At 34.4% G+C, this 18701-nt stretch overlaps 2 protein-coding genes across 2 annotated transcripts in view; one reads left to right on the forward strand and one right to left on the reverse strand.

Annotated features, from left to right (window-relative positions):
- LOC111000680 (extensin-2) overlaps positions 1-4419 on the forward strand; it is a 58375-nt gene extending 53956 nt beyond the window's left edge. The window contains exons 3-5 of the mRNA XM_022270227.2: positions 1191-1314; positions 2459-2516; positions 2591-4419. Of these exons, the coding sequence (XP_022125919.2) occupies positions 1191-1314; positions 2459-2516; positions 2591-4099 (1691 nt within the window). The 3' untranslated portion in view covers positions 4100-4419. The remainder of the gene's footprint in view (positions 1-1190; positions 1315-2458; positions 2517-2590) is intronic.
- Positions 4420-12504: 8085 nt separating this feature from the next.
- LOC111000676 (fizzy-related protein homolog) overlaps positions 12505-18701 on the reverse strand; it is a 56139-nt gene continuing 49942 nt past the window's right edge. Inside the window, exons 6-10 of the mRNA XM_022270220.2 lie at positions 17890-18004; positions 17106-17227; positions 15876-16044; positions 15520-15629; positions 12505-14858 (exon numbers count right to left, since the gene is read on the reverse strand). Of these exons, the coding sequence (XP_022125912.1) occupies positions 14682-14858; positions 15520-15629; positions 15876-16044; positions 17106-17227; positions 17890-18004 (693 nt within the window). The 3' untranslated portion in view covers positions 12505-14681. The remainder of the gene's footprint in view (positions 14859-15519; positions 15630-15875; positions 16045-17105; positions 17228-17889; positions 18005-18701) is intronic.

The raw sequence follows: 18701 nt of genomic DNA on the forward strand, positions 1-18701 counted from the left end.
AAAAATATTATCTCACATCCTATTTTTTATTTAATTTATTTTTTCTTGGATTATTGTTATTTTGTAAGATTCTACGTGTGTGTTTTAGTAATAATGTCTTTTTGTATGTCTATTATTTGGTTAACTGAATACCTTCTACGAACGAGATGCGTCGCCTTCAGACAGCTGTCCTTATTAATGCCCTTTCAATTAGATTAAACTTCAGACGGTTATTTATTAAATACCTAGAGCAGTGTTGGCCTCGTAACGTCAGAGTCTGACTCTCATCTCTGAGGAGGTTGATACCCGGCTGGGCACCAAAGGAAACCTTTTTTTTAAATTTGCCTTTGACTCATAAAGTCGATGGCAGATGTCAGGCATAAGAGGCTACTACTGTCTATAAGATGGAAAAATGCTGTGATTTTTTTGTATGGTCCACTTATACTGAAATACATTCAGGGATTTTTTGTTTCTAAAGTTTTCACTGACAAAATAACAATTATGAATAAAGTGCTAAATTACCTGCTGATCCGTGCTGATCACATACGGTGTGTATATGTTAAGGTATATACGTGTAATATATGTATATGTCACGTTGTCCACACCATTACACAACACAGCTATTAAAAAGTTGTAATTATTTATCCTTTCCCAAATATTTGTATATTTTATTATTATATAGCTTAATACGAAATATATCAAAACAGTATTAAAATTTCAAAAGCAATATTATCTAGTTTTAGTAATAGATTTTCAATAACACATAACTAGTCATTTTCGTAGCAACAAAACAAAACGAATTTTAGTTTTAACAAAACTGTTTAAACTAAAATTCGTTTACTAACGTTGTTTTAATTCACACCTATCTCTCATTGGCATTCAATTAATGGTTGAATTGGGTCAATATTTATGTTTCTATCTCCGTGTACACGTGATGTTTGGATTAGTGTACTATGAAGCTGTAATTCGAATTAATATCTCCTATAGAACTTTTCAAATCATTTCAAATACCGTTGGTACTTCTAACATCTAATAATAAATGTTCCGCCTACGGTTTTCTATGCAAGTTCGATATTTATTTCAATAAGATGCTTGCTTCAATTCAACATTGAAGGGGGTTACAATAAAATAATACATAAGTAGTAATGTGATGGATGGAAACAGACAATTTTAAGACGCGTATTAAATCTCGACCCTAATATTTTCTTCAGGCGCAGCAGAGAAAGAGACAGATGAAGAGGAAGGCAGCGCAGGGGCAGCGCCACCAGAGGATGCGGAGGAAGAAACAGAGAGTGGAAAACATATCCTCTCTCTCTCAAACCATCCACCTCCTGTGTAAGTATTTAAAATCTTCTTTCCGTGCCAATTCGGCTTATATTCCTTCAAGAAAAGAGCGTAACAATGCTTAAAAGTAGCAACGCACTCGCGAGCCTACTGGCATTGTTATTGTCCATGGACGGCGGTATCACTTAACACCAAGCGAACTCCCAGCGAAACCCCTGTTTTATAAAAAAGGGATTACTGTTTAATAGTGGAACTCTGTGGAACCAGCTGCCAACTCAAGTATTTCCGAACCAATTTGACTTAGGGTCCTTCAAGAAAAGAGCGTACCAATTCTTAAAAGGCCGGCAACGCACTCGCGAGCCCTCTGGCATTGAGGGTGTCCATGGGCGGCGGTATCACTTAACATCAGGTGAGCCTCCTGCCCGTTTGCCCCCTGTTCTATAAAAAAAAAAAAAAAAAAAATAGTCTTCAAATGTACATAACGTACCTAGATCCCGCGATCCTACGTTTAATTCTTTACGGATTTATTACCGAGTCACATGGAACTGAAATAATTGAAGAATTAATACAGAAAAGAATTATGTGCCCCATGAGGTACGTAAATAAGTCAATTGGTGCAAAGCCGGGGATCGAACCTACGACCTCATGGATGAGAGTCACACATTACTAGGCCAACACTGCTGCACAAATAACACTTTAATATTAAGTGTCTATAAAAAGATTTAAAAAGTTATTAATAAGTAGGTCGTTTAACAGGTGCAATATTCCAAGTGCTATATGCAACATTCCGCTGGATTTTTGCAATTAACTAATTGAGATTTCTTTATTTGCTACCTAAAGTATTTACTAAAGGCAAAAATCAAAGAGTGCCCCAAATACATTTTAAGCCGTAGTGGAATCTCGCGGGTGTCGATAAATCAAACTCTTGATGTTCGTCAAAGTAATTAATGACCCGCACTAAAACTTCAACTTTGAAACCAAATCTTCACGAATTCTGTTGACCGCATTAATTAAACTGTAGCCTTGTAGCTATTTATTTTGTGGTTACATGAAATATATCAATAGAATTCTATCCTTAGCCCTTGACTTGAGAACTGGTAGTAAATGTAAATTAACAATTAATTTTACTTCTTTTCTGACGTTCATAAAACCTATATGAATAATATTATTCTGACTTTGACTTTGATGATTGCAGTGAGGCGTCAGCCAGCATGCAGGACTTTTTCAAAATGCTGGACGAGAAAATCGAAAAGGTATTACTGGGATTTGTAATAAGTTTTTAAAGATTATATGAAGCCGTTTCACATTGCATCCCTTTTGTTCACAGGGTAAAGACTATGATTCATCGAGTGAGACTGAAGTGCGGATAGAGAATGAGAGGCGGAAACGGTTAATAGACGAGTGGCGTTCCGCTTCGCAGTCTTCGCAGTCCCAGCCAAGCCCACCCACACCAGCCAGAAGACGGTTACATCGACCTATGCCACCTCAACCCCCCGAAAGGCACAGTCCTGGCACTGCCCGTCGCTGTTACCGGCAACAACACGTCCCCGAAGGCATGTCACCACCTCCACGCCGAACACAAAGCGCCCAATCGCAACATCCCCACGAAACTCGGCAAATTAATGGGGACAACTGGCAGGATCCAACAAAGTCACCTGTTAAACGACCACAAAGCGCAGGAGCCAACTGGAAATCTAATCCGAAGGTCGCCCCTTATCAGAAACCAAAGAAAAACGAAGTTAACGAAAACCAAAGAGCGGTTCAGAAGGACTTGGACTCTCAATCAGACACAAGTCAAGAATCCCAAGTCACGTACAATCCTACATTCCAAACGCATAGTCCAGCGCACTCGGCGAAGCAACCGTACATCGCCCAAATTTTAAGTTATCCAATGTCACAACAAGTTACTCCACCGTCGACACCGAAGTACATAGCCCCACCAGAGGAGTATCAAGATCCCCAAAACAATACAGTAGACAATAAGTATTCCCAAGGAGAAACTCCAGTTACTCAGGTGAATACTCAATCTAATATTTACTATATTCACGGTAACGCAACTACGCCATCACACGATTTGGCTCATCAAAGACAACAGACACATTTTCATTTACAACAATATGTCGCCATGAAGCAAGCGCAACAGCAGATGTTCACCTATTTACAACGTGGACCGCATACAGTGTTCCCAAATGTAGATTATTCCCAAATTCCACATCCGAGAGTGTACGAAGGTGAGGAGTTTACCCCGCAGTATGCTCATGGACATCCAGCATTGCGTCCTCATAGCGCTCCAACTCCTGTGGGAGTAGTGCGACCAATGGCCGTAGCCCCAAGCTTCGCTCCTCTACCAGACGGAACCCATGTGGTTCAAATGCCAATGTACATGCACATGCCTCCAGTGGTGTCCACAATGGGGCCCTGGATTCACGGTCAAGCGCCTGAAATGCAATACTATCCCCAAACGCCATTCATGCCCATGTATCGACCGAACTCGGCAGGGTCCGCTGGGACTTTAACCAGATACCAAAAGAAGGAGACGATAGAGACTGATGGAAAGAATATGTGCCAAAGTATAAACTTGGTTCGGCAGAAGCAAGTGGGGCAAATCGTATCGCTGCCTGGGCAAGAGTTGACCGTTTGCAATAACCCCAGTGATAGCCCGAGTTCAGCTTCTGTGAGTACTGACAGCGGTGTCTCACCAGGCAACAGCGCTCCCAGCTCCAAGTGTCCAACTTTCACAGACTCTTTTACGAATACGATAGATAATAAGAAAAAAGTGAAGTCAGCGCCATTTGCAACGCGACCGCTGAAAAATTCTAAAAGTCTAGATTCTTAGCGCAAGTTTGTAAGTATGTAGATTTTCTAAGTGTCCTAGATATGTATAGTAAATAGATTCCACACAGCTTATCATTGTATAGTGAAGTGACGTTTAACGCAATCAATGTCGTGTCATTTCTCAATTCCACTTCTTGTGAAGTTTTCTGTGATTTGTTTCCGTTCTATGCGTGAATTTTATTTGAAACGGGTAAAGTATTATTTATTAACGTAATTATTAGGTGTAAATCTAAATGTATGTTTAGATAAACACATGTAAATGGTACTTTGAAGTGCCGAACGATGCATTTTAAATAATCCAATAAAAGTATTAATAAAATACTCTGTTCTTTTAACAACCCACACTAGTTCCAGCTTTAAGCCTTGGATTGTCAAACCTGAGCTACTAAATCATAAAAAAGAATATTATTTAACATCTGTTTTAAGTGATTTGTTTGTTTTTTTAAATCTTCTCGAATAACAGATGTGCAAAGATAGACCTTTGTTAGATAAATGAAATACAGAAATTGGCGTAGAGCCAATACCTTGGCCCCTCAAGTAGGGACTTGTGGATATCAGAAGACGCCATTTTAAAACCTTCACCCTGAGGCGAAGTTGTTAAAAATAAAACAACATTCTGTAAAGTTGGTAAGTCAAGGTAAGTTAGTGCACCATAATTAAAAACAAAAAAATAAAAAGAGTGGCGGAGTGTTCATTGCCAGTTCTTTTCTTCCGTTCTACGAACTTGATTTGAGAACTGGCAGTAAATGTAAATGTAAAAGCATTTTATATATATGTATTTATTTTTGGACTTTCATAAGTACGTTGTACTATATGAATAAATTATTTTAATCTTCTTTTTTTTAATTAAGCATACTTAGACCGATCATGCTTTACTTACGCCAAACTTGTCATGTTAGTTCCAAATTCCTTAATTTCTTGTCATATCTCTCACTGAAGAAAAAGTATGGTCTCTTTTTAAATATCAGCCATTGACAATAAGGATAACAGACTGAAGGTGTGCTCTTAATTAAATCGAATCTGGTTCGTAAAAGTAATAATATACACATTTTATTATTTTTACTTATGTCATCTGTTTTATGATCATTTTTATTTATTTTATTTATTTATTTAATAATAAGTAATCAACAGCTACTTAACACATATTATTATACAAAACACGATTACAATACACAAAGCGAAAACAGATTACACAGATCAAATAAAAAACAGAAAACAAGCATTAAAAGACAAAGTGTCATTTAAAAGAAAAACAAAAGAATAAAATTAAAAACTGCAAAATTAAAAAAAAGCAACAAATTATACTAAAAATTTATAAATAACTACTACTTAAAAAAATCGGAGTCTTCCCGCTTCTCCAGGTACTTCTTCACATCTCTCTTCTTGGGGTAGATAATATCAATTTCTTGAAAATGGTTGTCACAGTTCGACAAAACCCTAAACATTGGAGAATTACGCAGGTAATTCGACTTCGTACGAGGCACACTGAACAATTTTGAGTATCTTGTCGCATACACAGGAGGAATTTTAAATGTAATTAATTTTTTTAAATGTAAATAATTTGTCGATCTAATTAGCAAATAGGTGATCAGTCATCCATCATCATCCTGTGACACAAGCCGTCACTTTCTGTCAAAGGCAAGCCATCGATCGAATGTTAAATGCGCACCAAGACATCCATTGGTGCATAGCCGGGAACCGAACCTACAACCTCAGGCGTGAGAGTGGCACACTGCAGCTAGGCCAACACTGCATAGGTTGCACACCTTGATTAACTTACCAACTTATTTACATTTCTATCACCCAAACCCAATAACCTATCTTAATACATTTTTGACCATATGAGATAGACACCTTAATCCAAATACTGATAAAAGTGTGCTAGTATCCAATCGACGGATTATAATAGCCATCTGTCGATACAAGCTATCCATGGTAGGTCGGATCGGTGTATGTCGATAGCCCTTTGCATAAAAATGACAGTTGAACTGTCCCAAATTCCTATTATAAGATTATAACTTACACCAGTTTTTATATATATTTCGATCAACTGTGACAGTCTGATCTCAGAATGTTTTCTATCTGAGTTTGTGGATTAATTATTTTAGGGTTTGGGCGTAAACCGACACAACTGTCAAATATAACCTTCAGTAAATTTCGTAATGTTATTTTTGATTCAGGCTGCACATGCGGGGTGAGGAGAGTTCATTGACCTCCACCCCTTGTCTCAATAAGTCGACATACCTAGACGTGCAGGGCTCACAGTTATTTTGTACAAACCTTGCTCATTACACGATATATGATCATTAGTCGACAGTCTTCATTTGTTTAAATGACTTTATTCAGAGAATATTTTAAATTGAGTTTAGGATGGGTCTGATCCAATCTGTACTATAAGTGGAATTAGTCTAACGACAACTCTGAGTAATGATATCAATACTCAACAATCTACAAATTAGATATATGATTAAACAAAGTTATATTCGACAAATATGGTAATTAATGCGAGAACCATTAAATAATTATTATTATTTAAAAAAATCTGTGGCACTACAACCTCTTTAGGTCTTGGCCTCAGATTTCTGAATCTGTTTCATGAACATTTTTAAATCTAATAGGCAAGTAGGTGATCAGCCAGTGCCTGATACACGTCGTCGACTTTTTGGGTCTAAGACATGTCGGTTTCCTCACGATGTTTTCCTTCACCGTTCGTGCAAATATTAAATGCGCATATAGAAAGAAAGTCCATTGGTGCACAGCCGAAGATCGAACCTACGACCTCAGGTATGAGAGTCGCACGCTGGAGCCACTAGGCCAACACTGCTCTTAATTATTATTATTAGTTAATAATAATTGTTGTCAAAACTTATGCCACTATAAAGACAACCCTTTAAACGTTTCATCACCCTTCCCTTAAAAGGATTACACGGCAGTGATCAATAACTTCTGAGAAGGTGATTAATAGACATGGTGTAACAATGTATGTTTTTTAATAATTAAGAAAAGCGTCATTTATGCAAAACAAAGAATAATATTGCTTTATTTTTGTAATATACAAATAAAATTGGAAGTAATGTGTAATTGCTAAATTTTTATTAGAATTCATTATACTGTTCGTTACGGTGCAATTACTGAAACGAATAAAAGTTTTATATTTAAATATATTTTTTTATATATACCATACAATCAGTCTTTGCGCTACTTCCAGCGGAGCTTACCTATTCTTTGTTAAACTCAGTCTGTTGGGTTGTCCTGGTCAAAAATGTCTCGCCGGTTTTTAAGTCGTTGAGTAGTTAGCTGTCCTGCTAGCTGATTGGGGTGCTTTTGAAGTCTTAAATGTAATTTTAATAATTTTCTTTAGAATTTAAGCATAATGTATTAAAAGGTTTGCGAATAATCTAATTAACAGTTAACGTAAACCGAGTTATAAAATATTATTTAATAAACCCTTCAAGGTGATATTTCATTTATTTGCCTTTACCCCAAAGGGATAGTCTCAGATTTCTATTTAGCAGGTTCCTCGCATGCCCCATTTTCTTCTTTCTGACAATGTTATACGTTTTGCTCTTAAAATAATATTTTATATTTTTTATATAATATAATAATAATATTTTATAATTATATAGGTAACATAGAGATGGAACTGTTATATGTATAACTCGCTTCTCTTGCGATGATCATTATCCTATTGATTTACAAAAAAAGCCTCTAAATGAACATTGGTTTCGTTACTGGTATTAAACCAGTGACATTAACTACAAAAATAATACAGTACAAGCTGTAAAAATTCAAGTGAAGTGTAGGAGTATACTGGACTGAACTGGTTTTCGGGCTATAAAAGCAAGCCCGACGCTCCTCGTCTCCGCCACACCAAGAGCCCACAACATGCCCAGAACATCCACACCGCCAGCGGGGGCTATGCCTAAACTGGCTGATGTCCGCCTCACAGGAGAGCGGATACACAATACCAATTCGACTTAGGGTCCTTCAAGAAAAGAGCGTACCAATTCTTTAAAGGCCGGCTACGCACTCGCGAGCCCTCTGGCATTGAGTGTCCATGGGCGGCGGTATCACTTAACATCAGGTGAGCCTCCTGCCCGTTTGCCCCCTGTTCTATTAAAAAAAAAAAAAAAACAGAGCAGTGAATGACGGTCGGGCGGACTCCTTCGACGCTCGCATTAGATATAGACGTTACTCATACTTATTGTTGTTGAATTTGTGGTTATTTGTTGTTTAATAATAAATATAAATTGTGTGGTTAATTTCGTGTAATCTAATTTGATTTTGTTTAGTAATTTTAGTTGTAATTAATTTGTATTTAATTTTGTTTTGTGGTTGTTTTGTAGTAATTTTTTTTAGTAAATGTATTTTCTTACTACAGATATACAGGAAAACAACATGGTTTTATTACGGATGAAAATTCGGCCTTAAGCCCGTAAAACAAAGTTGACAGCCACCTGGGTAGTGTTAAGTCTGCCTAATGCAGTTTGCTGTAGCAATTACCGCTCGGTAATCGGCTAGAATTAATTTCATTTGCTATCGATATAACGGATATAACATATTATATTCTAATTTTGTATGTAATATTTAACATTTTAAAAATCATTTCGGTTTATTTATTACCGACCATAGATCCTATTTTTCAATACCGAGGAGTTTTTGTTAAAATCAACAGATTCTCATTAACTTAATATTTATCATAGCCTTAAATACTAATGCCTAGTTAACGATGCAATTTAAAATATTAAATACATCAGTTTCACCTCAAAAAAGCTCTAATTGAATTAGTATTGTTTAGGATTATTTTCGATTACAATAACTAATTACAAATACCTTTTGTTTACGTGGCACAAGTGGTTAAAAGCCTACGCCGATATAAACCTAAAACAATTGTAATATGTATTTGGTAAGTAATAAAGAGCGAGATTATGAAGCATGTACGAACTTTCTTGCGAGAATTCCTAAATAATTGCTTAACTAACGATCGTTTCGGGTATGCAAATTTAATTATATAAAGAAACGCGCGCTCTGTACATAGTAATTAATTGAAATCGCTCAAATTTAAGGCAATTTTTGATTAAGTTTATAAGTCTTAAATTTTTGATTGAGTTTGATAATAATAATAATAAATAACTCATAGTATTACGATATTTTTATAATTAATCTAAATATTTTTTTTATTTTAAAATTCCAGTATTTTAATATTCCCTTTAGGTACATAGCAGATTGGGTGAAATTTCTTTTTAAAAATTTCAGGAGCAAAATACAATTCCCATGTCAGTCCTTGTGACCGTTTCCCTAGGGACCTGAAGGATCCCTTTTACAATTAAATAATTTCGTGCTGATTCTAATTTAACTAGTTATATTAACCGATATTAGCATAAAAGTATATTCTGGAAAAATATTCCCATTACATTTCTTTCATGTTCCTAAAGACAATACGCCCGCGGCTACTTTCCGATGTAATTATAGCAAAAATTAAAAAGGTTCCAACAAATGTTGATTATATTTTCATATTTTTGTTAAATTCTGGTACTTTTAAATCGATTCCGCCCCTAAATGTATGCCCTGCGCAAATCAAATTCCGCATATAATAAATCAGTATAATGTAATATATATAGGTTCAGCTTGTTCGACATACATAATATATATTTCATTTAATTTTAATTTTGATGATTATGATCGATTATGTTTTTGCTAATAATTATATTTATTAGTTACACCAAGTTTATTATTTCTGAGTAAGTTTGAAAGTGTGTATATTAAAATATTTCAAGACATAATTACCTAGTAGTAATAGTAATAATAATAATTAGTACCCTTTGGATAGACAATTGTGTGCTTATCTTTATGTTAAGAATATATCGAAACAAGGTATGCACGCGTCTAAAGGCTTTTAAGAACGAAACTGAACCGTTATTTACAGTACAAGGCTACGTTCCCTACAGATTTACGTATTCCTTAAAAATGGGCAGTTTACAATTTTAAAATTTATTGAATATAAAGAGAGCTTTATTGGTACTAAAATTATCAATTTTTCAGCCTGTGTACCAGGACAGCTAAGATACAAAGAGCCATCGACTCATGGTATAAATTTTACACATTCATTGTATTTTTACTGTTTGGCGGCAAGATTTAAACATGTGCATCAAAAGCTCTTTGAATTTCACACAGTGCTAGTGCAATGACTTTGTAACCAAAATAAAATAACACACCCCATGTATATTAGGTACACCTCTTAACTTAAATTAATCTCTTAATTTAAATTATACAGTAGTAATTACTTTAATTAAACAAAAACAAATAATATCTTTTATAAACCTTGTATATACCAAAATATATAAATATAACTATAAATATAACTATAAACTAAAAATAAAATAGTTTTATAAAAATAATAAAATATAAACTTGCTAGATCAGACTATGCCATCAATTCCACATCTAGTAAAAAATCAAATTCGAACATCTATGTTTGCTTGGTTGACTGATCGAGTTTATTTTGTCTACCCACATTTTTGTTGCAGTTTTGTTTTGTTATTTCAAATACGTATATATCTGCGCTCTAATTATTATTAATCTTAGTTTTATATATTGTTTCTCGGTATGTGAATTATGTATGCAATTCTTATGAGAAATAAAGTAATTCAGAAATAATTCGTTAATATAATAATCTAGTTAGTGGATGATTACTACTATAAAATAGATCCTAATTTGATAATAAAATTACATTTTAAAAATTTTAAAGGCATACTTATTATAATTTATTAGTACAATCATGCTTGAATCTGTAAGGTGTGTAGTTTACGAAATAATTACTTATATACAACAATAGCACAATTGTTAACTGAAAATTTACATTTAACTGTCAGTTATAAAACGGAAGCAACCATTGGCCCCGTTAATGGAGCGAGGATGGCTTCCGGCGACGTCTGGAACCCACCTACAAATTGTGACATATTACTAACGTTGATATAATGATGTAGTTGTTTCTGAAGTTGGGTTAATATGTGTGAATTTGTGTCGATTTAATTGGATACCACCGTACATTCATAGTACATTTTGTTTTTGATTATATATTATAAAACCACGCCCAGAAAATATTATTCGTATGTCGCGTAATGAGACTGGGCCTACAACCGCAAAGGGTGATTATTAAGAATGGTATGGTAATATAACGTGACCAGACTGACCCTTTTTCCAATTACGAGTCCCACTGTCCCCGAAAAGAACTGTGGGATGCAAAATTGTCCCATGTCGGAAACTGCGCGAAAATTTAAGCAGCAGAATATAAAAAAAAAACATATGTGCAATTCACACATGGTAGAAGTGAAACCTTCAAAAACATTTTTTTTATTATTAATCATATATAAATTAATCATTTTCCATTATCTAAATGTGTGTGTTCTTTTAAAACAGTATATTTTAATGATAAATTTTAATTTATAAGTTTAATATAAATTTTTAATTTGGGAAAAACTAAAACATCGAAAGTTTGAAATTCGATCAAATGAAAAAGCGGCAGTAAAGAGAGGCTGTATAATGCCTGCTATCTCATTTTCTCCCACGTTAAATCATATGATGAATTGATGTTTCTGTCTCTCTTTACCGCTGCATCCGGTTTGAAATCACGACGATTCGAAAGAAGTTTATCTATCTCATTTTCTCCCACGTTAAATCATATGAATTAATGTTTCTGTCTCTTTTTACTGTCGCTTTTTCGTTGCATCCGGTTTGAAATCACAACGATTCTAAAGAAGTTTCACTTCAAAAAAATAAATGTGTGGCAATTGGGGACTGCCGCGATAAAGCTATTGCATAGCATTTTTTATCAACCTATGCAATTATAATTTTTTATTTATTTTTTATTTATGCAGTATTTTTTTTTCTTTGACATTAATTCAATCTACCAGACTCAGACTCACAAGCCTATATAGTCTGTCTCGTGTCTAACGCATACCGGCCGCGCTTACTTGCCCGATCTCGTCAGAGAGATGTGACACGCAGTATGCGTTCTGCCCTGCTCTAATGCATATTGGGCGCACCTTTATTACGTCAGTTTGATTTGATTCGGTCCCCACGCTCAAGGCCCGCGATAAAAGCTATACAATAGCTTAAAAAACGTGCCAAGAGTTTCTCTACCTCTAAAAAAAAATTGTTCTTCTCATAAACATATATAACTAAACAATTATATTACCTATATTTTGTGATTCGTATTTTTCATGTCAAATAACTTTTTATAAATAAAAACTTTAAAAAAGTGTTTTCATTTACATTGTAAATTAAAAAAATAACGTTGGTGGGAAATAACTTACTCGTATAAAAATAAAAGATATTTTTCTAAATCACACAATTTAATCTAGAATACAGATTACATATACTTACATTGTTAATTATCTATATCAGTCTATCTTAGTGCATGAATATATTATTTTCTTCTATAAATATATCTCTATGAACGGGACTAACCGTCATTAATTTACATAAATACAAGCGTGCACATATTAATTTGTTATTCTTTTTATTTGCGGTCGTTAAACGAAAACATTTTATGCCTGGAATCGACTGTCCAATTTCAATGTCAAAATGACGTCTGCGAAACGTCACATTGACAGAAACAAATATTGACGTTTGAGTTTTCATTACTTTTAGCGGGAAAAAATGAATAGACCAAAGGTAGAAGAAAGTAGATAGACAATTACAAACAAAGCTAAAAGTTATATCTATAGTCAGTAATCAGAACTATATGAATCGATGAAAAATTGACAAAAATGACTCCGAAAGTGTTGTACACCAAAAAACACAATTTTAATATTTGGCTTCGACCATACCACTACAAATGCGGTTGCAAGGGCGTTTCCAATACATTGAAAACGGCGCATGCAACCGCGCTTAATCTAAATTGCACAAATCCAATCAGACTACTCATCTAGTAGGAAAAAGAACAACCAAAACCTTGGGGTACCTCGATGTTGCTCTTGGCGGGAAAACCGGTGGATAAACGTCTCTTCAAATAATATAAATGTAAATCTACATACGTAGTTATTTATCTGTTTAGCAAAAAGGCCACATACACTTTTTTTTTTATATGTGGCCTCTTTGGTCTTGTCTATGACTTGACAATTGACACCCAAACGGTGACAATTGTCAATTGTATAGATATATAGAAATGTCAAATAGCTTCTATTTAACGGATTCCTTTATTCGTGGAAGCTATTTGCCATTTCCAAAAACCAATTTTATAGCCTATACACAATCCGAATCCGTTTCAATCGAATTTTAGTTCTAGAGATTGATATTTCAATCCATTTCTCAAAAAGCTATCGATGGATGTTTCTGTAGAATATCTTTGATTTTGACATTTATGAATCTAAATTTGCGTAGATTAGATAGATTGGATTGAATTTTTTATCATAGATCGAGTATAGAAAGCGGTAGATAAAAAAATAACCGGAAAGAGACAAAAAATCTTCCTCCCGCCCAGAGCAGATCCTAATATAAGCCTAATTACCAAATAAATACGCCGTTAAATTAATTTGTTATAAAGTTAAATTTGCAAGAATTTGTTGAGATCATTAGAGGTACCGTTAGAGACTTAAAACTAACTTAATTATGCGCAAGTGATTTTAACTGTTAAGTTATTTACAGATACTTATTATGTACTAAGACTAATCGGTGTTTTATTACAGTAAACAAATTAAATTTAACTACATTTCATAATTTTAACTCGTATTTAAAACGAGGCCTTTGAAAATATATTTTTGCAAAAATGTAATTTTAATATTGAAGTTAATTTTTCAAAACCATAATTTCAAAAATATTCAAAACGATATATAGATACAAAACACATTATATACAAACTAACCAAACGCGTGTAAACATTTACTAAACTTTGATGTGTGCTAAATAATAATTCTCTTCTCAAAACATGAAAGAGACAGAAATAAACCGTCTAAAATAATTTTAAACTGGCAACACTTGATTGCGATTTTTGTTGTATAAAGTATTTTTTTATATACCTCGACTACCATACTCAACGACTCATCTAATTTTAAGTGACACCACGGACAATACCAGAGGAGTCGAGAGTGCGTAGCCGGCTTTTTAAAATTGGTACGCTCTTTTAGCATACTTTTCTATCACTATTTATATTTTTGTACCATGATATTATTATTTAGCGCACATCCATCCAATTTATACAAACAGTAAATATGAAATACACAAACTATTGTATACATATTCCAAAGAATTTCTTTAAACATTTTTTGAAGACAAATTGTCGCCATCTCTATCCAAGTACACTTGAGAAAGAGAGAGCGCGATAGTCTTCTAAATAAACAATATAAAAGTTAAACAACTAAATACATCTAAAACATGATCACAATCCAAAGTAATTTGGCAAATTGTCTATGCGGAATGGCAACACTATTTAAAGAACACTTTAAAAAAATATATAAATGAAACCTTTCCGAGTTTTACACCACACGTACGAAAACCAATCACACACCAATTCCAAATAACCTAAAAACCACAAACTACCACCAAATTTTTACCAATAAACCGGCAATGTCTATCTGGCAACACTTATCTAAGAGCCGTGTAGAGGTTTAACACGCTCTTATTTTCTTTATGTGAAGGTGTTTTGGAGAAAACGTTCCAGAATCTGAGTGTTTCGTCTCCTGCGCCGGTCACGATCGCCTCACCATCAGGGGACAAGGCCAGGTAAAGCACTCTATATGAGTGACCGGTTAACTTTGCGACCTGGAAATTAAATTTATTTATCATTAATTGCATTATTCATAAACATTAGAAGATCAGAAACTTAAAGTTGTTTATGTTATCTTTGTGTCTTCTATACTTCGACTAAAATGCTTGTATCCATATCACATACTATTAAAAAAAATACTGCCAGGCGATACCGCTGACATGACAAACCAGAGTGTTGCCAGTTTTTAATACAAATATTTATACATTACTATGTGAAGAAATAAGTCCTCAAGATTCGTGATCTGTGGCTATTCAAACTAACTTTTTAATTTTCCAAGACATAGTTTCAGATGAAGGCATTATTATTTATATTTAACTATTATTAATAATAATAATAAAAATGTGTTTCGGGACACCCGATGGAAGTAACAAGTTACTTTTATTTTATAAAAATTTATTGATAGTAAAATATATTTTATACTACTGAGTACGGTGAGTACGGAGAAGGGAATATGCTTTGAGATGCGGGTTAGAGTGAGAGAGGAGTCTGCATAGCGCTGCCGTATACATGAGAGAAAGAGAAGCTAGATTGGTAACGTAACGCGTTACGTAACGAAGCAATTTACCCTCCCATAATTATCACTTCAATAACTTCACTTGAATTTTACTCACTTCTTAACATATAGTGATATATTAAAATATTAATAATAATTACCTGCGTTAGCGAAGGATACTTCCAAACAAGTATCTGGTTCTGCGAATATCCGTGTGTTGAGACAAGTTCGCTGGAGTGTTTAGACCAAGCGAGGTTGCATACTTGGGAACCTGGAATTATCACAATTAAAATAATAACATCAGCCTTTTGTGTCTGATACTGATGAAGTTGATTTCAGGGTCATATGACTCCGATGTCTTCTATATTACGAGCAAGTTTTAATGTGCAAACGAAATAGAAGCAGCGATTCCAATACACGATCTCAGGATTGGGAGAAGTTCAATACACTAGTAGCCTAACATCGCTCTAGGTTTGGTAATTTTTTATTTCATTTGCTAAAGTCTAAAAATACTAACCAGTATCGACACACTGCATTGGCTGAGAAGTCAGCGTATTCCAGAAACGTATGCAGCGATCTGCAGTTCCTCCTCCAGAGGCCAAAAGGCCGTGCTGGTGCGGAGACCAGGCGATGGCCTTCACCGCTGCCACATGCGCCGAATATGTTTGCACTGGCGATGGAGAATGCTGGAATAATCAAAAATTTGCTTGATTTACATGGAACTCTTAAATCTAAATAACACTTATGTCACTATAAAGAATATAGAGAGTAGACAACCTATTTGGACATTATCGGAAAAGAGAATGTACACAATTATTATTACAATTTACCGTTTTGGCTACACTAACAGTGTCTAGTTTATAACAGTCAATTAATATTATGACAGTACCTTGCCAATTCAGTTATGAAAATATCATATGTGATAGAATCTAGATCGTTTTAGTAAAATAAGTGATATACATAAGTTAATTACTAGAAATACAGATAAAATAACTCAAACATCTTTCAGATTAGCCAAAGTACAAACATCATTTATGGGGTATTGTGGTACAAGAATGTAAGTTATATTGTTTTTTTATTACTCTTAAATGTATAACATTCTACGGTTTCGATATTTGTAAATATGAAAGGAATATGTATACTAATAATACAATTATAGACCTATATAGTAGTTTTATTCTAGGATTACATTGTCTTCATATAAGTGTGAATTTTCTTGCCTATTCTTCTCCACACAAAACTACCTTTTGGAAGGGGCAACTAGAATTATCTTTATATTTTATTTAACGTTCAAAAGTGCAATTTCAGATGATTAGAATAAATGATTTGACTTAGACACCTATTAACACTATGACCAGATGGCGCTACGTACAGCATTTTAGTAATTAAACTTTAACGATAACTTCATCAACACGAAGAACGAACGATTTCCATATCAAATATTTCCAAACAAATTCACACAAAATGTGAGATAGGAAGTGTTTATCAGCCCACACCGCAAGCCGTCATACATTTGTACACCGCAAAACCACATTATCGCACAAATAAAAAATCTACTGACATAAACAGAACTGAAAGAAATTGTGATCCTGGAAAATGAATCGCCTGCTTTTATTAAAAGGCACGACAGAATAGCAGAACTTAAAATTATTGAAGTGAAACTTCTTTATCGGCGTTGGATAAAATTAACTGTCAAATAATTATCTTTTCGCGGGAAAAATTGTTTCTAATAGATAATAAAACTTACCATAGACCAAACAAAGAGTTTGTTGTCGTTGCCACCGGAAGCGAGCAACTGTCCGTCAGGGGACCACTTTAATCCACACACCTCTTGTCTATGCCCTTGTAGTATACGTGATGATGTTGCATCTGGAAAGACCGTGAATAAATGTTAACTAGTTACTCTTCGCAAGTAAATTATTGTACCAGAAATCGTAATTACTTGAGAATCGTTATGCTATATACAAAACTCCTCCTTATAACACGGTAGAACCGCTTCGGACCGAATGTTTGAGTGATAAGGACCAAATATACAGTAGTTCCTTGACCTACAGGACATATGTAACCGCATATAAATATAGAAATAATTAACTTAAAGATAATGGTACTATTAGGAAAATTTACACTAACATGTAAACATATTATAAATAAGCATTCTAATATAATTTTCACCCCTCTACGATCAACCCATACTTTTTTATTGTAGTAGATAGTTGTTTTTTATTGAACTAAAAATGTTTCCAAGAAATAATACACATCGCAAAACGTTTGCCGGAACACATAGCGATAGTATAATATAGATATCTAATTATTATAAAAACATTGAATTAGCTTCGCATTGCGATGATATTCATTTTAGTTTTAAGCAATCATCAACAGCAATCAGGAGCAAACGAGCATGCCGGACGCCCAAAAAGGGCGGGCAGTCATCGCGGCCCATAGACACCCATTTACAGTGGGTGCTTTGCCCGCCTGTTTTTGTCGACCAACCAACGCATGGAAACCGAAGAACAGCTAGTGGATATACTCACTGGGTGCCCGAGTGTCACGCTGTCTGATGTGTCGGTCACGGGAGCCTGAACTCAGCGTGTCGCCGTTCCATGCCAGAGCGCCCACGCGTGCTACGTGCCCTTGAAGATTTGATACCTGAAAACAAAGCGTATAATTTGAAGAACTTTTGTAGAAAGAGACTTTTTCAAGAGACAATATGTAGAACGGGAATATACTAAAATAAATGCCTCATATAGGGACGGACTTTCGTCTTTGTCTAATGTCAGTTATTACCCGTGTTATTACAGTTATTCAGTGCGGAGATTCTCCAAATTCACTCATGATTTTCAGGCAGTCGTCTACAAACATGGTGTAATGGTTGCAGCTCCAATTACAACGTTGTGTAAAAACTTGACGATTAAAAAGAGTGGCGGAGAGTTTATTGCCCGTTCTTCTCTTCCCTTCTACGCTATTGATTTGAGAACTGGCAGTAAATGTAAATTCACTATTAATTTATTTTTTTTGACGTTCATAAGTGTCGTTGTTAAAGATATTTTTGTTTGTTTGAAACCCAAACATTACTTGATCCGGCGCTAACCACGCCAAACCAAAAGAAATAATTTACTGGCAATCACCTCGTCATATTAGCAACACGAATTTATTGACGTAACATTTTGACAAGTTCATTGGACTACATAATTTAATAATACCAGTAAACGTCGCATTGCATTGTCTATGTTTACGCAAAACTGGTTCCAATCTAGTCTTGAATTTTGATCGAATGCAATAAAACTATATTAATTATATCACACCTGTTTTGCTAAGTGGCTGTATATGAACACCTCAAAAACTA

This window comes from Pieris rapae, chromosome 2 (assembly GCF_905147795.1).
Source record: "Pieris rapae chromosome 2, ilPieRapa1.1, whole genome shotgun sequence".
NCBI lineage: Eukaryota > Metazoa > Arthropoda > Insecta > Lepidoptera > Pieridae > Pieris > Pieris rapae.